General features: G+C 38.3%; 2 protein-coding genes across 3 annotated transcripts in view; one reads left to right on the forward strand and one right to left on the reverse strand.

Annotated features, from left to right (window-relative positions):
* The window catches only part of LOC127436745 (actin nucleation-promoting factor WASL-like), a 33563-nt gene extending 19811 nt beyond the window's left edge, over positions 1 to 13752 (forward strand). For both annotated transcript variants that reach the window (XM_051691071.1, XM_051691070.1), the window contains 6 exons: positions 3582 to 3789; positions 4499 to 4541; positions 6964 to 7117; positions 8944 to 9458; positions 12326 to 12434; positions 12596 to 13752. In XM_051691071.1, the coding sequence (XP_051547031.1) occupies positions 3582 to 3789; positions 4499 to 4541; positions 6964 to 7117; positions 8944 to 9458; positions 12326 to 12434; positions 12596 to 12654 (1088 nt within the window). In that variant the 3' untranslated portion in view covers positions 12655 to 13752. The remainder of the gene's footprint in view (positions 1 to 3581; positions 3790 to 4498; positions 4542 to 6963; positions 7118 to 8943; positions 9459 to 12325; positions 12435 to 12595) is intronic.
* Positions 13753 to 14480: 728 nt separating this feature from the next.
* Positions 14481 to 18574, reverse strand: lmod2b (leiomodin 2 (cardiac) b). Its single transcript, XM_051691069.1, has 3 exons — positions 18163 to 18574; positions 16304 to 17716; positions 14481 to 15045 (listed from the first exon to the last, which is right to left on the reverse strand). The coding sequence occupies exons 1-3, from the start codon at positions 18439 to 18441 to the stop codon at positions 15019 to 15021; spliced, it is 1719 nt and encodes a 572-aa protein (XP_051547029.1). The 5' UTR covers positions 18442 to 18574; the 3' UTR covers positions 14481 to 15018.
* Between the last annotated feature and the right edge of the window lie 1187 nt (positions 18575 to 19761).

Here is a 19761-nt window from a genome sequence, read left to right on the forward strand (position 1 = left end):
CTGATTAATCACGATCTTCATTTGAACGATCCCAATTTCGATTCTTAAAATCTCAAAATCAATATTTTACTTCAACTTTAAAGTTTTCTTCAGTTTTGGTTGTCTTGAGTATTCTTTTAAATAAATAGTAATTGAAATGCATAGTTTGGCCCTTGATAAACATGTTTTTAAAGAATATTTTCTTAATATACCAAGTTAGAAGGTTCCATGTATAATTTACAGCTTTAGCTGTGGTCATTATAACTTGAATATAGCCAAATGAATCGGAATCAAGAGCTTGTGAATCAGAATAGGATCAAATCAGGAAATCTGTACTGATTCCCAGGACTAGAAATATGACTTGAGAATTTTAGTGAGTTTCACCACTGTGTCTAAAAAAAATATTAAAGCAAATACAGTACAACCTGGGTCAGAAATGTACTTTTTTTTATTATGGGGCAAGATTTGCCCCTTGAATTTTATTTTGAAGGGTATGATGGTATGAGGGTATTAGAAAATATATCAGATGTTACAAATGAAAAAAAGAGGGAATTCATTATAGGGCATTTTTTTTGCCCCTACATTTTAAATTATGGGGTGTTTTTGTAACTTCATTGGCAGTTTTGTCACAAGCTTCATTCATTTCTGACCCCTAGTACAGCACATGCATTTCACACATATACGTTCTGTACTCTAAGCTTGATCTTCACATTGTAGGTGGCCTTGAGTATATGTAGTCCAACCACAATGACCCCTAGTGACATAACTGTCAACTACCCCTCCAAACTTCCCACCCAAGGAAACGTGTATGTTAGCAGTTTGTTTCTTCACTACCTTCCACCCTAAGGGAAATACTGTTTCAGGCAGCAGCAATCCAGCTATACTGGAAAGTCTGGCACCTGTGTCCCTTCCATCCTACATATTGAGCAACATTGCAGTTGTGAATTAGCACTAAAGTCTTCCAGGTAAATGTAAATAGACAACTCGACGTTGACTTGTATGCTCCAAAAGTAGGTTTATTCGATTAAATTAGACTATTTGGGGGGCATTTGAGTTCCCAAAGTGGGTCATCAGGTGACTATTTAGGTCCGAGTCAATTTTTTCTGATTTAATAGTTTTTTTAAAAATTATTATTATAAATTTGAGAGTGTTCCAAAACATCTTGTTTGCTTTGATGGAAGCAAGACAATCTGACCTTTTGTACAAATGTCATACTTTTATTTGGTTTATTTGTACTTTTTCACCAGGTTTAAATTTGATTTTGAATTCCAGTTTTTCAATGTGGCACTGTATGTGTGTGTTAGCAGTAATCTCACCCTCCTGTGATGAATCTGTTTATGTCTGTTGAAGAACATCATAGGCTCTGATGCAACTACAAATATCAGACCTTTAGTTAATCTGTTTGAGGGGATTTTCTCAGCTGGTAATATGAATTTAACTCCCAGCTGACCTGCTCTTTGGTACTGGTGTTTTGACTCGGAAATAATAGCGTACTTGCTCAAGGGTTCCCTCACACTTCTGTGGCACATTTTTGAGTCTGTAAATGCATAGAGACCAACTGCATGCATCAGATGTCTTAATATTTTCTCAATGCATAACTAATGGTGTTTGCTAAAGCAAGAATCCCTATTACGTCTGCTCATACTGTCATACTGTTCATTTTCCTGTAGAACACAAAATGAGTCTTTACGCAGCTCTTTTCCATAAAACAAGCTCATTGTGCCCTCAGATTTCAACACTGATTCTATCCCTATTCCATGTCTATAGTAAGAAAATATTGATTATGTTTGTTTATGTATCTATACCTGAGCACCATCTTTCTTAATGGAGGTTGAAATTTAGCGTGTCCTCACTATGCCCCCTCATCATGCTTGGAAGAAACCAGGAGATTTGTGGCAGTACTGCTGGCTTTAACTGTTATGTAAATCCAGTAATGGCATATAATTTGCTGGGATTAAAAGGGGCGGGACTTTGGCCAGCCTGTTGTGTTCATGTAGAGCATTTGGACTTAACACTGCATTCAGTTTAAAGAGAACATACCTGCTTTGTGGATGTCTACATGCCAGTGTGTCAGCCTCTGGTAGTGCTGTTGGTGGACCGTAGACTTTAGAGATGATGTTCTGCACCACTTTCCTATCAGCCCCAACTGATGAGATACTGGATGGGGCTTTGGATATGGGAGGTTGCCTGGCTCCCCTGCAGTGCCTTGTACTCCCAGAGGAAGAGCTCTACGCTCCTTTCTCTGACCCTGCAACAAACCTGCGACACAGTGAGCGCGGCTGTGTGGTGATAGGTAAATTCCTCCTGGACATGAGTTTAGGAGGTGGAGACGTTAGTAGTCGTTGTAGCCCATCTGTTGTACCTACCGCTGCTCATGGTTATCTAAATCGTGAAGTTGCAGGTATGTTCTAATTGGTGCTTTTGACTTGAGAAGATGTTTCTCTGAAGGTTTTTGGGGACAAGAGATGGTTGAGAGATTTTATTGGCAGTTTAGTGATGATTCAATGCAGTCAGTGTGTTTATTTCTTTGTGTTCAGTGCATTCGAAGGGATGATTCACCCAAAAATGAAAATTCTCTCATCATTTACCCTTATGCCATCCCAGATGTGTATGACTTTCTTCGGCAGAACACAAATGAAGATTTTTAGAACAGCTCTGTAGGTCCATACAATGATAGTGAAAGGTGACCAGAACTTTGCAGCTCTTAAAAGCATATAAAGGCTGCATAAAAGTAATCCATACAACTCCAGTGGTTAAATCCGTCTTCTGAAGCTATATGATATATATGGTGTGGGTGAGAAACAGACAAATATTTAAGTCCTTTTTTACTATAAATGTTCAATTCCACAATCTTTTTTTTTTGCCGATTCACATTCTTTGTGCATATCGCCACCTACTGGGTAGAAATGGGTAAAGGTGGAGATTTATAATAAAAAAGGACTTAAATGTTGATTTGTTTCTCACCCACACAGAGCTGAGATATTCTTCTAAAGATTGTGAAGTAAGAAGAAAGTAAGTCATACACATCTGGGTTGGCATGAGGGTGAGTAAATGATGAGCGAATTTTGAGTGAACTATCCCCTTTAACATACATGGAACCTTTCCAATGCACAAAAGGTTCTTTGTAGTGGAAAAAGGATGTTTACACTATAAAAGTTTCTTCAACAATGGTTCTCTGAGGAACCAAAAATCGTTCTTCTATGGCATTGCTGCAAAACCCCCTTTTTGGAACTTTTATTTTTAAGAGCGTTCTGGTTATTATTTTCCGTGAAACACTAAAGGAGAAATTTTGAAGAATTTTTAAGCATCTCTTTCCCATGCAATGAGTTCTTGGTGTCCATGTCTGTCAAGCTCCGCGGGGAATGCTACGTTCCAAGTCTTCTGAAGCCATATGTTTGCTGTCGTATGGAAAAGAGCTGAGAATATTCTTCAAAAACTTTCCTTTAGCTGCACAGAAAAAAAAAAACAGCATACAGGTTTGAAACGACATGAGGGTGAGCAAATAGTGACAGAATTTTCATATTTGTCCAGTAACTCCAAAAATTGCAGGATTTTAACAATTCATCAATAATCAAACATTTACTTAATTGCAACTTTTTCAGGGCAATCAGGACCTACAGGACCTGCGCTGCCGATGGCGACAGTGGACATAAAGAACCCAGAGATCAGCAATCAGCGTTTTCACAATAACTCGCAAATGAACAACATCAATCTCCATAGCAACTTCAACAAAAAAGACAAAGCCAAAGGGAAAAACAGCAAGAAGAAGAAAATATCTAAGGCTGAAATAGGCACTCCTAGCAATTTTCGGTGAGTTCACTTCAGTGTTCAAAACAAATGGTTTCATAGTGTTGCCTGTTTGGCTAGGAATTGCTTCTGTGTTTAAAATACTTGTCAATCCCATCTTAATATGCAGAGACTTTTAAGGAAGTCATTTGTAGGTTGATTTCCACCCAAAAAGTGTAACACTATGGCTCAGTGGTGTTTTCTCATCATTGCTCTGTTTTTTGAGAAGCCTGACACCGCAACATTGGCTCAACCAATGGAGTGAGTTTGAGGCGTGACACTCTGTTTTAGTTGGCCAATGACAGGCAGGGAGGAATTGTTTAGAAAAGTTTTGAAAGTAATTCTTTTTGCAGTTCCATTTGACACTGGTGTAAAAGAAATTACACACTTCATCTTTAAAGTACCAATGGAGTGGAACTGTATTATGCCACAATATTTAAAATTTCCCCTTACAGTACATTCCTGGAGGTTTGTTTACAATGTTGTGGTGGGAAATGCAATCTGATGGACACTTCCTTTTAATCTCATGTAATATATTGCTCAACATGAGCCCGCAGTTTGGATAATCTGGAGGTTGTATTCCAGGAATCGGGTTAAATTGGGGTCATTGGTAGTGACCATTTTATCTTTATTTGCTTGATGCATTTTCCTGTCTGACCTTTCTTGCTTATGTGTTTTTTTTTTATATTTGTTAAAGCATATCTCTTATCAAATCCCTTTTTTTTTTTTCCAGTCACATTGGGCATGTCGGCTGGGATCCGAACACTGGCTTTGATGTGAGTATTTCCAACGTTGTGTGTTTTGCATTTAATGCTTTAACATGTTTTCATCATGTCATATTTCCTATGTCAAAGGTCACTGCAGGGCATGATTCATAAACGCAACTGTCATCTCTTACACAATGAGATTTGGGGGTTGGGGGGTGGGGGTTTGGTGTATCTTCATAATCCAAAAACAATCATTGTTCCAAAAATGAAGAATCATATTTCACTTGAGTTACTACGAACGGTTTGTGTGCATTAGATTAGTTTATATTTTGATTAAGAGATTACATAAAGGGGATTTATTTGGGGTTACAGTGTGATTCTGGTGGAAGAATTGTTAAAGGGATAGTTCACCCAAAAATGTTCTCTCATCGTTTACTCACCCTCATGCCGGGGGGCCTGGGTAGCTCAGCAAGTAAAGATGCTGACTACCACACCTGGAGTCGCAAGTTCGAATCCAGGGCGTGCTGAGTGACTCCATTCATGCTTTTATGCAACCAGTTGACCCGGTTGCTAGGGTTGGTAGACCACCTCCTTGTGGTCGCTATAATGTGGTTCTCGGTGGAGCGTGTGGTGAGTTGGGTATGGATGCCGCGGAGAATAGCGTGAAGCCTCCACACGCGCTAGGTCTCCGCGGAAAAGCGCTCAACAAGCCATGTGATAAGATTCACGGATTGACAGTCTCAGACTTGGAGGCACCTGAGATTCATCCTCCTCCACCCGGATTGATGCGAGTCACTACGCCACCACGAGGACTTAGAGCGCATTGGGCATTCCAAATTGGGGAGAAAAGGGGAGAAAATCCAAAAAAGAAACTCACCCTCATGCCATCCCAGATGTTTATGACTTTCTTTCTTTCTTCAGAACACAAACAAATATTTTTAGAAGAATATCTTAGCTCTGTAGGTCCATACGATTCAAGTGAATAGTGGCCAGAACTTTGAAGCTCCAAAAAGCACATAAAGGCTGCATGAAAGTAATCAATAAGACTCCAGTGGTTTAATCCATGTCTTCAGAATGTACAAATACAGTATGCACGTTGGCTGCTGCAGTGTGTCTCATTGTTCCAGCGTCTATTCATTAACAGGCTGTTATAATGTAGTCTGTTACAATAAGTACAAAAGATGGCATAATCAAAATATAATGCATAACATTTTGTCATCATGTGAAGACTCACTGGTCAATAAAACAATGCTCCAAACGTGCGTCTCTGTTCTTCCTTCAGGTTACTGTAAAAACTTAGTAAGTGTGCACCACTGTTTCTAAACTGTGTATCAGCAAACCGTGGTTGCCAAGACACCATAATCATAGCGTTTTTAAAAACGCAATGTTAAGTTAAAAATAGTTTTGAAGCCCTGCGTTCTGTTACATTCAGCTGTGCTCCATCAAGATGTTTGAAAGAAAGATTTCGCCTTGTGTGTGTGTGTGTGTGTGTGTGTGTGTGTGTGCGCGCCCACACTTCTCCAGAGTGTAGAGCGCCGTCTCTGTCCCGGACAGAAAGTCACTCTTTGCTCTGTTGGAGTTTGTTGCTGTGATGATTCATGCTTCCTCCCATTTAACTTGGAATTTTAAACTTTATACTGGGAAAACTGCAATGGAACACCTTTTTATATTGGACTTACAACTCGTGCAGAAATCTTCAGCTCTGATTTCGCTGAGATGCAGGTGTGTCACGCAAACATGTCGGCACCGAGGGAGATTTACAGTCAATGATAAACCTTCGCTTTTATTAAATAATATACATTAATGAGTCAACGTTTTTACATTATATGACAATAAAACCTGTTTAGCAAATATGTGCGGAGACAGATGTTCAAAAAACAGTGGATTAAACTTTCTTTGATTATCGTAAACCAGTAGAACAAACGTTAGCATTGCAGCGTCATTTATCAGATTTGGTTGCTATGAGACGTCTCTGTTGATAATCAAGAAAATGACAACATAATCTCAAAATTAAAAATAAGGGCCCTCTTTGATACATAGTGTATAGTTGTCAGGTAGTTACTGAATTTCTAATTCAGTGAAAAGACACGTTAAGCATTTTCATGAACGATCGTTGCTGTCACTTCCGAATACTTGGGTACTCGTACTCATGCCCATCCCAAGTAGAAACAGTAACCTGTAATACATTTATCATATAATCTTGTTTAATCTGTGTCTATATGTATATTATATCTATGAACAGTGATCTCAAAGACATCAGTTGCTAAAAGAAGGTTTGTGTGAAAGAGGTTGAAAATATTTTGCTGGATAACATGATTTTGGCACTTTCGGATGTGGAAAGATGTCTTGAGACAAAACGGTTACATATGCGTTTAGCTGATGCTTATCCGAAGCAATTTAAACATGAGGAATGTTACAGCAGCAGGAGTTGATGCTTTTTATTAGTTTTTTTGAACAATATGTTGATGGCCGACTCCTTGTCTTTTCTCAGTTAAATAACCTTGACCCAGAGCTGAAGAACCTCTTCGACATGTGTGGCATTTCTGAGGACGAGCTTAAAGACAAAGAGACGTCTAAGGTCATCTATGACTTTATCGAGAAGAAAGGAGGAGTAGAGGCTGTAAAAAACGAATTTCGGCGACAAGGTGAGTCTGAGAGTTATCTTAGTGACCACTAAAACTGTTAGATTAGCAGTCATGTTTTTTTATCTAAGCTACTTGTACTATTGAAGAGTAATGATTGAATAATCTGTTCTTCAGGACCCTCGAGGTGGTGTGGTAGGTTACTTTTTCCCTTTGCATGGGTCTGCAGTGCAAATAATAACCAATCAGATTAGTGCCTCGCAGACTTGCATGTCATTCTAAGCTACGTTGTTTGCCTATCTTTATAGTTAAAACCTTGATTTGAGTGCCTCTTGTCAGAACGTTTGAACGTTTGTTTCAGTTCTGGCTAAAGTTCTGCTCACCACTGAGAGCGTTCCATTATTAGCATTGTCTTGCAGCATCACTTTTGGGGTAATACGTTCAGCTGTGAGCAGCAGCCAGAATTAACACACTGCATCCTCCGTGAATAATGGTCCCCTTTGCTTTCTTCCGACGTTCTGTGATAGACTTAATAACCTGGAATGTTTTTGTATTTTCATGGCAGGTTTGCCTTTGAAGTGATTTGTCTGCATTAGCATTCATTGGACAATGAAATCAAATGTTTCATATATTGTAAGGGTGGGCGGTTTGATCAACATCTATATGATGATACGAGTCATTTTGTATCACAGTACTGGTATATAGCACTATGGTTATATAAAATGGTTCATATATTAAATAATCAGGTGGTAAAACCCATTTCTGAATAATCCAGTGAATTAAATACTTTATAAAAAGAAATGGACTTCATCTCATATGCTTTTTATTATTTAGAACTTGATGGATTTAAACCTAAAGATTATTCATGACAAATAAATAAGTCTCACTTTATAAAACACCTGAGTTAAAAACTCAATTCACTATATTCATAAAACAGGTAGTTCCAGCTTTAAATTCTTACTTAATTAGTTACTTTCAAAGCTGTTGAACTGTAAAATAGCTGATATACGCACTGACCGCACATCAGTTGAATTCTACATTAATGTGACAAATTGTGGAAGTTGCTCGGCAACCGTAAACAACTGAAATCCACATTATAATAAATAACTAAAATAGCATTGTGCCTAATAACACCCCTTAAAAGAATGTCCGGCTTCAACACAAGTTAAGCTCAATCAACAACATTTGTGGCATAATATTGATTACCACAAAAATTTATTTTGACCTGCCCCTACTTTTCTTTAAACAAATTTAATTCTGGGTTACAGTGAGGCACTTGGAAGTGAATGGGACAAATCTTTTAACATTAAAATACTAACTTTTTCAAAAGTATAGACACAAGACATACAATATGGATGTGAACATGATTTTAGTGTGATAAAATCACTTACTAACCTTTCCTGTGTAAAGTTATAGCCAATTTTACAACTTCGTTGCCATGACAATGTAATGTCAACAAACGCTAAAATGACTGTAAAATGACAATTTTCAGGACATGACAATTCAGCTCGCTCAGGAGTGCCGTGCTTTTTAGGCCACTTTCATACAGTATAGTTTTTGTTTAAAATTGCATGGACTTTTACGCCTCTCGTGCACACTGGAACAGCATTTTCCTGAAAACGTAATGTTTTGAAAACACTCTCCATAACCGCATACTTTGGAAAACGATGACATTAGGAAACTTAAAACAGAGTTCTGTAACGAAAACGGATTCTTGTGGACGTGGCCTTCGATGCAGTGTCAGCTTAAAAAGAACGTCAACTTTCAAAAGCACATCTCGGGACACCTGCAATCTATTACATTCGGTGTGCCTCGTCTAGCTTTTTTAAGTGCAACAATGCATTCGATCTAAGCGGCCCCTAACATGATGTTCCATTCTCTGTCTCCAGCTCCGCCTCCACCTTCAAGAGGAGGACCGCCACCTTCAAGAGGAGGACCGCCACCTCCCCACAGCTCCGGGCCTCCTCCCCTACCTCCTTCCCGTGGCCGAGGAGCTCCTCCCCCACCTCCTCCATCAAGAGCTCCCAACACCGCCCCGCCTCCACCTCCTCCCTCCCGACCAGGGATTGGAGCACCACCACCTCCACCCAGCAGAGGGCCCGTGCCAGCTCCCCCTCCCCCACCCCAACCTGCCGTCTTCTCTCCACCAGCTCCCCCTCCACCCTCAATGGGTGGAGCACCACCACCGCCACCTCCACCCCCAGGACCCCCACCTCCTGCACCTCCTCCCCTACCAGACGTGGATTCAGGGGAGTCATTGGGGGGTAAATCTGCACTCCTGGATCAAATTCGAGAAGGGACTCAGCTGAAGAAGGTTGACCAGAACAACAGGCCTCCAGTGTCTGGTGGTGGCGGCCGCGGCGCACTCTTAGATCAAATACGAGGGGGCATTCAGCTTAAAAACGTGAGTTGATTGGTAAATGCTTTCAGATACTCTTTTCTAAACTAATGAAACAAACAGCGATAGTGGGCGTTTTCTACCGCTGTATGCTTCAATTTTATTGGTGGGCTGCATATTCTTCGCTTTAAAATTCTGGAGAGGAAAGCGTTTGTAAATAAATTGCTGTAGTGCTTAGGATGTCAATTTTCAGACATTTTCATAATTGATTGTCATGGAAATGAACAACCAATTGCTTGATTAATCATTAACGTTAATACCGCAAAACGCTCGTGGAGGACTTCAAGTAATATGTGCATGTTGCCAACTGTTTAAATAACATTTTAATTAATACACTTAAGAAATGCAAGTATTGGCATTTTCCTCTTAAAATATTCTTAGTTCAGTGTATTTTAATACATTTATGTTTAGAACAAGTTTGTAAATTAAGTACGGTTAATGAATTACTGGTAATAATAACTTGTATACGAGATACATATTTGAGTTCATTAAAACTTCATGTTGTGGATAGTGGGATATTTTGGACCTTTGAATTATTATTATTTTTATTTTCACTTTTTAATCAAAAGTGCTTGTTGTCATGTTGTACTTTAACACACTATCACGGTGTATCCAGAAAACATAATGTTAATTTATAGAGAAACGAGTGTGGTGGTTCTTCTGTGACCCGGACAAAACATTACAAGCAGCGCACAAGCGCCCTCTATTGGCGGATGGCTGTACAGACATCCTTATCAACGTCTGCTTGTATTAATTAATCAATGATCTTAATCAGTCAAACTATTAACGACAATCAATCGATTATCGACTAGCCGTTAACATCCCTATGTAGTGCATTATCCATCATATGCTGTGTAATCAAATTAATAATTGAGATTAAAAATATAGCTGCTACAATTAATTAATTAAAAGGTTAGTTCACCCAAAAATGAAAATTCTCTCATCATTTACTCACCCTCATGCCATCCCAGATGTGTATGACTTTCTTTCTTCTGCTGAACACAAACTAAGATTTTTAGAAGAAAATCTCAGCTCTGTATGTCCATACAATGCAAGTGAATGGGTGCCAGAATTTTGAAGCTCCAAAATCCACATAGGGGCAACATAAAAATGATCCATAAGACTCCAGTGGTTAATTCCATGTCTTCTGAAGGGATATGATAGGTGTGGTTGAGAAACAGATCAATATTTAAGTCCTTTTTCTTTCACATTCTCCTTCTGTTTTAAGTGATTCCCATTCTTCCTGCATATCGCTCCCTACTGGGCAGGGAGGAGAATTTATGATAATTGACTTGAATATTGATCTGTTTCTCACCCACACTGATCATATTGTGTCTGAACACATGGATTTAACTACTGGAGTATTGTTTATGGATTACTATCATGCTTTCTTTATGTGAATTTTGGAGCTTAAATATGTTGGCACCCATTCACTTGCATTGTATGGACCTACAGAGCTGAAATATTCTCCTAAAAATCTTCATTTGTGTTCTGCAGAAGAAAGTCATACACATCTGGGATGCTAGGAGGGTGAGTAAATTATAAGAGAATTTTCATTTTGGGTTAACTATCCCTTTAAGAAAAGTCTCAATCATGGCATTTTTGGTTTATTCACATTGGATCAAAAAATTTTTTATTCACAATGTTCTTTATTGTAGCATGAACCAATCACAGACATGTGCATTGTTCAGTTTCTATGTGTAATTCATAAAAATTTTAATAATAGTTTTGTTTTTCATCTTGCTAAGAAGGCCAATGTGAAGTTGACTGTTTAGGCACTGTTTTGATTGACTGACTTATAAATATGCATCTGCAAACTAGTGCTAGTTGGACGTTTTTGACCGTTGTGCCATGTCTTGCGCAGAGTGTCAAGTTAAAAGAACTTAAACTCTTTAAAACACGTCTTGAGACACCTGCATTCTGTTCCATTCATTGTGCTGTGTCTGGATTCCTTAAAGTAATATTCCAGGTTCAATACAAGTTAAGCTCAATCAACAGCATTTTTGGCATTATATACCTCAAAAATTAAACTTTTCTTAAAAAAAGCAAGAATCTTGGTTACAATGAAGCAGTTATAGTGGAAGTGAATGAGGCAGTCTGTAAACATGAAAATACTTAAAAGTTTCAAAAGTATTGCCACAAAACATAAACGATATGCGTGTTAACATAATTGTTATGTGATAAAATCACTTACTAAAATGTGTAAAGTTATAGCCAATTTTGCAACTTCGTTGCCATGACGATAATGTCAACAAGCCTTAAAACTCCAAAACGACTGTAAAAAAATTACAATTTAAGCAACGTTACATCTCAAATAATTTGGGTTTTAACAGAAGAATTAATACAGTATAAGTGCTTTTATAAAATTATAAGCTTTACAATTCTGCTTTTATACCCTCCATAAATTTGCCCCTTTCACTTCCATTGTAAGTGCCACACTGATACTGTGATTTTTGCTTTTTTTGAAGAAAACGAGGGACAAGCCAAAAAATTTTTTTTTTTGTGGTAATCAACATTATACCACAAATACTGTCGATTTAGCGTAACTTGTTTTGAACCCTGAAAATTACTTTAACACATGAACACATTTGGTCTGAATGGCCCGTTGTTTGCTCCAATGTCTTCACTCCCATTTGCAATTGAGTTCTCAAGCCATTAGACATGTAGCAATACCAGCAGTCACTTATGTCACCAGAAATCACGAACTCTCACTGAAAATTAATTACGTCTGATCGGAAGTCAAGAGAAATCTCTAGATATTTAACCTACTTTTGGATCTGCCTTTCGCTCAGAAAGACCAGAGCAACATCTGAACTGTGTGGCCGTGCATCTGTGCATCTTAAGAGAAAATTCTAATCATGTGACGTTTTCAGGTATCAGATAATGCAGACTCGACCACACCCACTCCTACCCCCTCAGCTGGCATTGTGGGGGCGTTGATGGAGGTAATGCAGAAGAGGAGCAAAGCAATCCACTCGTCAGGTGTGTGTGGCCACTGTTGTGCTTAAGCATCACTTTAGCATAATATATGACAATTGCAATCACTTTGAGCTTGAATCAAACTCAAGTAGGATATTTTATGGATTGTGGCATGTTTGTGAATCAAAATGCATTGAAATCATATTTAATATGTCATTTTGCAGATGAAGATGAGGATGATGATGTAGAAGATTTTGAGGATGAAGATGAGTGGGATGACTGATGACCAACACTTCCCAAAAGATTTAAGACACTAGATTCCTCTTGTCTTTCTAAATCGTATAAAATTCTAATGTAAATGGATGACCGATTGGCTGTAAATGTTTGTTGCCTTTATGCTTTTTTGTATTTATCTGTGCAATACCTCATTTAATCTGTAAAGGTTTGTCATATATCTTCTGTAAAGGTTTTATTTTCTTCTCCTGGATTAATGTGCAATTTTACATCAAGTTTTCTTGATTTGTAGAGTTGAATGGTTTTGGGTCTTTTTGCTTTATTCTTTGTAGTCAGAAGGGAGGTCTACTCTAAAGAACAAGATAAGCTAGTCTTTAATGTTGTGACTCAATATTGTGACTTAAAGCAAGAACACTATTTTCATACTTTTCTCATATGTACTTTACCTTTTCTTATTCAGATCCTAGTTTAGCACTATTATTTTCTTAATAAAGAAAAACATATTTAGCCCCATTGCTAATTTGTACATTTGCTCAGAGTTTGAGTCGGTTTATATTTTTGCACGAATCAAAAAGAGCTCATGTGAATATGACGCATACGGCGGTTATGTTTACATACTGTGTGCTAGCTACTATTTCAGGACTCCCAGTAACAAACACTACAGTTATTAGAAATGATGCTGTCTTTATGTTTGCATATTACTGGCACAACTTTAAATCTCACAGGCAACTTGCTGTTGGGCAGAGAACAGATTCGATTCATGTTTGGATTAAATGGACATTTTATGTAGAAACAGGGTGTGCCATTTATTTATTTTTAAAAAGTCGAACCTACCTGAAGCAGACTGTTCATACACTTTCAAACTGTACTAATAATCCACTATGATGCTGTACTAAATCAAAGAGCACTGTCGAGGGTCATGACATGATGGCCTGCAGTGGGTCGTATCAGCAAAATAACTGAACATAGTTGCGCTGTTTGCATCGTATAGCTGTTGAATATTCGGTCGTATATCTTTTACAGGTTTTTTTTTCTTTTCATGCAGGGGTTGCTTTGCATTGAAATGCAACAAAGACTTGAACCCTTTGAAATGAGATTGAAAAAATAATTAAAATTGTACACTCAAATAAATGTTAATATTTACTGAGCCTTTTTATTGTTGGCTGTTTTATTTGTTGTCTTTTGAGATTTATCTTAAATTACGTGCAAATTGTTTTTTATGCATGTGCAATGCATAATTTTGACTACTAAACATTTTTTGGATTAATCCATGAAATAGATTGGAATGCAATAGATTAAGGAAGTGTGTGTGTGTGTGTGTGTATATATATATATATATATATATATATATATATATATATATATATTATTATTTATTTTATAACTTGAGTAGCTTTTTATTTTTATTTTCCTGTGGCCTCATTCTCCTTACCACACTGCAAATGTCCATTACAGGTTGTGATACACCAGTGATTAATATTAAAAGTCGATTATGTCCCTTAAAATCTTGAATATCATTTTTGTTACCGGGTTATGTGGGAACATCAGATACGTTAGGGATAGCTGTTGTTGCTACCACTGCTAAAAACATTTCTGTGTTCACAGTGAACAGCTGCAGAGTGGATTTAAGCACAGGGAACTTTTCCAAAACATACAAAACATGCTGGATCCAGATTAAGAGACTGATATTCATACAACTAATACTCTCCCATTTCATTTGGTCCCATCTTTTGGTCATGGGAGGCTAATCTGCTGATCTCTTCCTTAACCACAAACCGTTTTGGTAAGTTCTGAAGTAAGACACATGCCTTAAGGCAGAAAGAATTGATGAAATCATTCTTTTTGCAGCTGTTTTGATAATAATTGTTGAATAGGTCATAAATGATATTTTTTATGTCTCCACACATTGACATTTAATTTTTGGAATCAAGCCGAATATTTACATGTATACATTCAAGAACTTGTGTTAAAAATCATTAAAAGTCAAGGTAGAAATACAAGATCTAAAGAATTGCCATTTTGCTTTAAAAACAATGCAAATGCTTTAAAAACCACTACAACAGAAACTACTATTAATACAAGTAGATAGAAAATGAATACAGTGCAAATATCCAGGACATTCTCAATACAGAAAACCCTACTTTTTTATTACACATCTATTTATGATGCTTTAAATTTCATTTATAAGAATAATAATAAGAAAGATTTTGTGAATTTGTCCTTTCCTGTTGCACAATTGTCTTTAAACACTGAATGCACACACAAAAATAATTCTTCTGAGGATCAATGCATGGTGAATAGATACACGATTTGATGTACAGTTATTTTAAAGTTATGATGCACAAGTTGGTGTGGAGATGGCACTTTAATCCTGGATTCTTGTTCGATCTTAGTCCGAAGTCTAAATGTATGGTTACCGAAGATACTGAGGAACCTCCACCTAGGAAAAAAGCATACAAAAGCATTCTTTCAATTTATTAGATTTGTATATAAGCTTTAAAATAATACATATGTGATATACGGTGCTACAGTATTCTTTAAAGTCCTCTCGGATTTTCCTACATTCTTCCCACAGGTAAGGCATCTGCCTTATCAAGAGCCTTAACTGCTGAGCTACCACTGCCCCTCAGCAGCAAACTGGCCTCTATTTATAGTGGCATTAAGTGTGAGGAATTCATGGGGTCAAGATACTTTGTCTGAGGGTAACTATGAATTTTCCACTACAGCTATGAACTGAAACCCTAGTTGAGTTTTATGTGTATTATTTTGTTCAGTCTGGAGTATTTGTCTCTCTAATGCCTATTCTTCTGTCACAATGACAGCATTCTTGGAAGAATGCATCTAATATAGATCAGACTGCATCAACAGCATGTCACGTTATAAGCAGGTGTGGCAACAATAAGAGGTATGCTCTGAGATCACAGGAATTACCAAAGCAATGCACTGAGCTTCAAGAGAGTATGTTCCTTTTTGTGTATAAACCTTTTGTAATAGGAATAAATGTCAAGACCAGGTTATTTTTATTTCTACTGAAAACGAGGTTTTACTTTTTTTTTTTTTTAACCTCAACATGTTGGAATAAAGTAAGACCATTCGTAGAACAGTCTATGGCTCTGTTCCAAAACCTAGTGAGCTACATTTTAAGGCATGTTCAAAGGGTGTTCCAAAAGGTAGGCAGTACAGTATAATTATGCTACCTTATAAGATACTGTACCTTATTTTAACTGAATAATAAGCATTGCATTGCATGTATCCTTCACAGAGAAGGCAATCGCAGAATGCCGTGTGATGAGATCGGTGGAAGAAAAAAAAAATCAATCCAAGATGGTATAGATGATGTGAGAGAAATGTTGATTAAAAAAAATCATTCAATACTTAAAATAATGAGAAAATGGTTAAATCTAATTGAAAATGTACTATTTTACCCAATAGTTGTTTGAGTGATGTTTTTGTATGCTTATTGGCATATCATGGTGTTAGCTTAGCAAGATGCTAACGTAGAGTATATTGAAATCAATTGTGAGTTGATTGTCTTGTGTGCTTCACTTCAGGAGTGCTATTTTTTTTAGTTGTTGCCTATATAGAGCTTTCCAAATCTGTCACTCATGAGGTTCCATTTCAGTCAGGATGCTGCCTTAAAAAGCAGGGTAGCTCACTAGGTTTTGGAAGCTAACCTAGGAAGTTGTTCTGATACTCACCCTCCTGAGATTTTTTATGCTGCTGCCCTTGATGGCAGCCATGAGTTGGTCGTGAGCACAGCATTGTGGCGTGGAGGGTCTGGAGTTCTCCCTGTCATTGATGGGTCTCAAGGTGTTCTTCAGTTCCTTTAATATGTTTTTAGTCTCTGTTTGCTTTGCTGCCCTTTTACCCTTTTTTGACCTAGACTTTGTGGGACCCTGCTGTTTCTTGGAGGTCTCCTCTTGCCGTTTGATGACCTCTGCGATCATCCTGGTGGGAGCCACCTTCTCTTGAATGGCTTTGGGTGCAGGAGGTGGTGGTGGAGGCGGAGGAGGTGGTGGTGGTGGAGGAACATGAGCAGGAGGAGCATTCTTCTTTGCCATATCAATGCGTGGCATCTTTGGGGATGACCATGGTGAACTCCGAGGGGAACCGTAAGGAGAAGGGGTGGTCGTACTCTTCTGAAGGGCAGCAGTTCGAGGGTTTGTGGATGTCGGTGCACCTCCTTGCTGTTGATGCATCCTCTTCTGTCTTTGGAGGTCCTGGTTGCGGGTGAGAATGGTCGTCATGCTTATACGAGGGCCGGGAAGGTCGAACTGGTAGCCCAACTTTATCAGTGTGGTATTCTCCCTCAGTAACTTAACAATCTCCATTTCTACCTGACCTCCACAAATGTGCCGTTGGTTGTGAAATCGGAGTTCAATAAGAGTATTGTTTTGTGTCAGGGATTGCACTAATGCCAGTATACCTTTTCCTGTAATAAAGTTGGACTCCATGTTAAGATTTGTGATGTAGCAGTTTTCTTTCAGCAACTTGGCTATGGCACAAGCTACCTGGTCGTTTGCATGAGTGTTGGCGAGACTAAAGAAGCGTACATGAGTGTTGGAACGCAAGGCCTCTGCAAAGCGAATAAGGGTCTCTTGGGAGATGTTATCTATGTTGTTGAGGTTGACCTCAGTGGTATCTGGGTCATTGTTGAGGATCTTCTCCAGAACTTCGTCCACCACAGTGGGGTTTCCTGACAAGCGACTGGGCTCCTGAACTTGGACTTTTGGTTCACCCATCATTGGAGAGTGTTGTCTTACAGGCTCTACCATTCTCAGTTTGGACTGACCATTTGAAGACCAACACTGCTGAGGTTGAGTCATACAGTCCAGTGGAGGTACCATTTTAGAGCTGTTCTCTTCTTCACCTTCCTCTTCCTCTGTCACTGACTCCTCAAGTTCACTTTCTTCTTCTTCTTCCTCAAGTTCACTTTCCTCTTCTTCTTCCTCTTCTTCTTCAACTTCCTGATATTTCTGTCCATCATTCTCATTTTCTTCTGCCTCATCTTTTTCCTCCTCAGATTCTTCTGCCTCACATTTTTCCTCCTCGGATTCTTCAGTTTCGCTCTCAGTCACACATTCCTCCTCTTCTCTGGAGTCTTCATTTTTCTGGAACCAAAATATGATTGTTAGAAAAACAAAAAAAGTGGCACCAATGCTCCTTGTGCTATTATGAATAATAACATGTACTGTATATATATTACATATATGTGTCATATTTTTGTGTACTTATGATAATTTGACATTCTAGCAAAGAGGAATTGCTTTTCAGACACTACTTTGCTTTTGTTTATAATGAACAGAGATATAGCAATTTGCCATATCCCCCACCCCCACTTTTTCTATTTCTGTCCCACAACTTTTGAGGAGACAATCATTACCTTTCAAAGACCTATGGCTGAATGTGTCCCTCTTCTTTTCAAATAATTCCTCTGCCATGATTATAAAGGTATAGTACATCACTCTGCTATTTTAGTGTCTGTTGGCCAAATGGGAAAATCGAATATAGCATCTCAAGTCGTCATAGTTTGTTCTTGAGTTAGTAGATCACTTACCTGTCTAGGACTTGTGGATTCCGTCCTTTCCTCCTCCAGCAGTTTTCGGGTCTCATTTTCCCAGTATTTCATCAGAGCCTCCCGGCTGAAAGTTCCAGTGGGAGTCTTAGCTGTCTGATCTCTCTGTCGCAGTCCAATGGGAACATTGTCGTCAGGATCAATATCCGACAACTCCTTCTCCAGCTCCTGGAGCTCCTCGGCAGTCAGCGAGGCCAGCAGCTCATCTTCATCCAAATCCTCGTACTTACTCAGTTCCCGACGGTAGCCAAATGTGCTCATGGCCTCCTGGTAGTCTACTCAGTGTGTAAAAATTCTGGTTTTGTCGTCTTTTGGTGCATCAAAGAGGATTCTGTGATCTTTGGAGTGGTGTAACCGAGAGTGAGTGCTCATCTACTGTGGTGGGCAGCTGGGGGGTGGGGTCTTAAGAGCGGGATCAGAGAGATGGGGGATAAAGCCTCAGCCCATGATGCCATTGCTTTTTTGGGAGGCAAGAGTCAATCAGACAGAGCTGCAAAAAGAATGTGAGCTCACAACATGGCCACAGCGAGGCCTGTCAACAAATCCCGACTGCATTGTTCATGTCCAAAATAAGCGCAGATATATTCTGAGGAGATGGCTTGGAAAGATACAGTGATGCCCTTAGGATAGAGAGGCTATCATGCCAGCGAAGAGTTTGACATTTTTTTTTTCTAGAAAAATTTACTGTAGATTTTGTCAGTTTCTTTTTGGGGTTTAACTTTATATATGATCTCAAAATACAAAATAAAGGATTTAAATATGCTTTAACTGTTGTAACTTTATATAATTCAATAATTAACAGTGGTTTGATATTTTAGTATGTTGGTATTTACATATTTTGATTTGTCATTGTTTTACAGTTTGAATTTTGCCTATAATAAGCTATTTAATGGCAGGTTCTCATTGTGACACCCTGTGCCGCTATTGCATGCTGACACAAAAGGTCAGCGTGTGTTAAATAAACTGTTTATTCTGGGCAAAAACAGCGATGTTTAATATTGTTTTGTATTTAAGACCTCAAGGAAATTTACTCTCAAATTGAACCTAACATGAGAAATATTAATTAGAGCAAAAGTGTGACAATGATCCCTGGTCTCCCCTATACTCACCATATCTGGTAGGTATAGAATTTGACTATCCAGCATGCCCTTTGGTGCTTTTAGTTTTTCATATGTGCCAAAAATACCACATAGAGCTCATGGAACAGGTCACAGAGCTAATAGTGAGGGGGAGATTATCTCAGGAGCTGATATTGGCCTGGCATAAAACATTGTGTGGATTTGAAAAATCCTCTTCTCCCCTTGCCTTTTACTGTTCTCATTTTGCTTTTGATGTCATCAGGATTAAAATTTTCTTTATTACTGCATTTATCAATGTAGACGTCATACAATCAAATCCTGCATGGAAAGTTGTAAATCTGAATGGAGACTTACGTTTAATATTGGGAAGATATATATGGATTTTGAAAGCTATAGTCTCTCAGATCATGCAAGTGTGTGTAACGCTCAGTTTTGTGTGCCAAAAGTCAGATAAGTTGTTTGTTGTCCCTTTGGATCCAAACAACCACTCAGCCTGAATGGA

This window comes from Myxocyprinus asiaticus, chromosome 47 (assembly GCF_019703515.2).
Source record: "Myxocyprinus asiaticus isolate MX2 ecotype Aquarium Trade chromosome 47, UBuf_Myxa_2, whole genome shotgun sequence".
Classification (NCBI taxonomy): Eukaryota; Metazoa; Chordata; class Actinopteri; order Cypriniformes; family Catostomidae; genus Myxocyprinus; species Myxocyprinus asiaticus.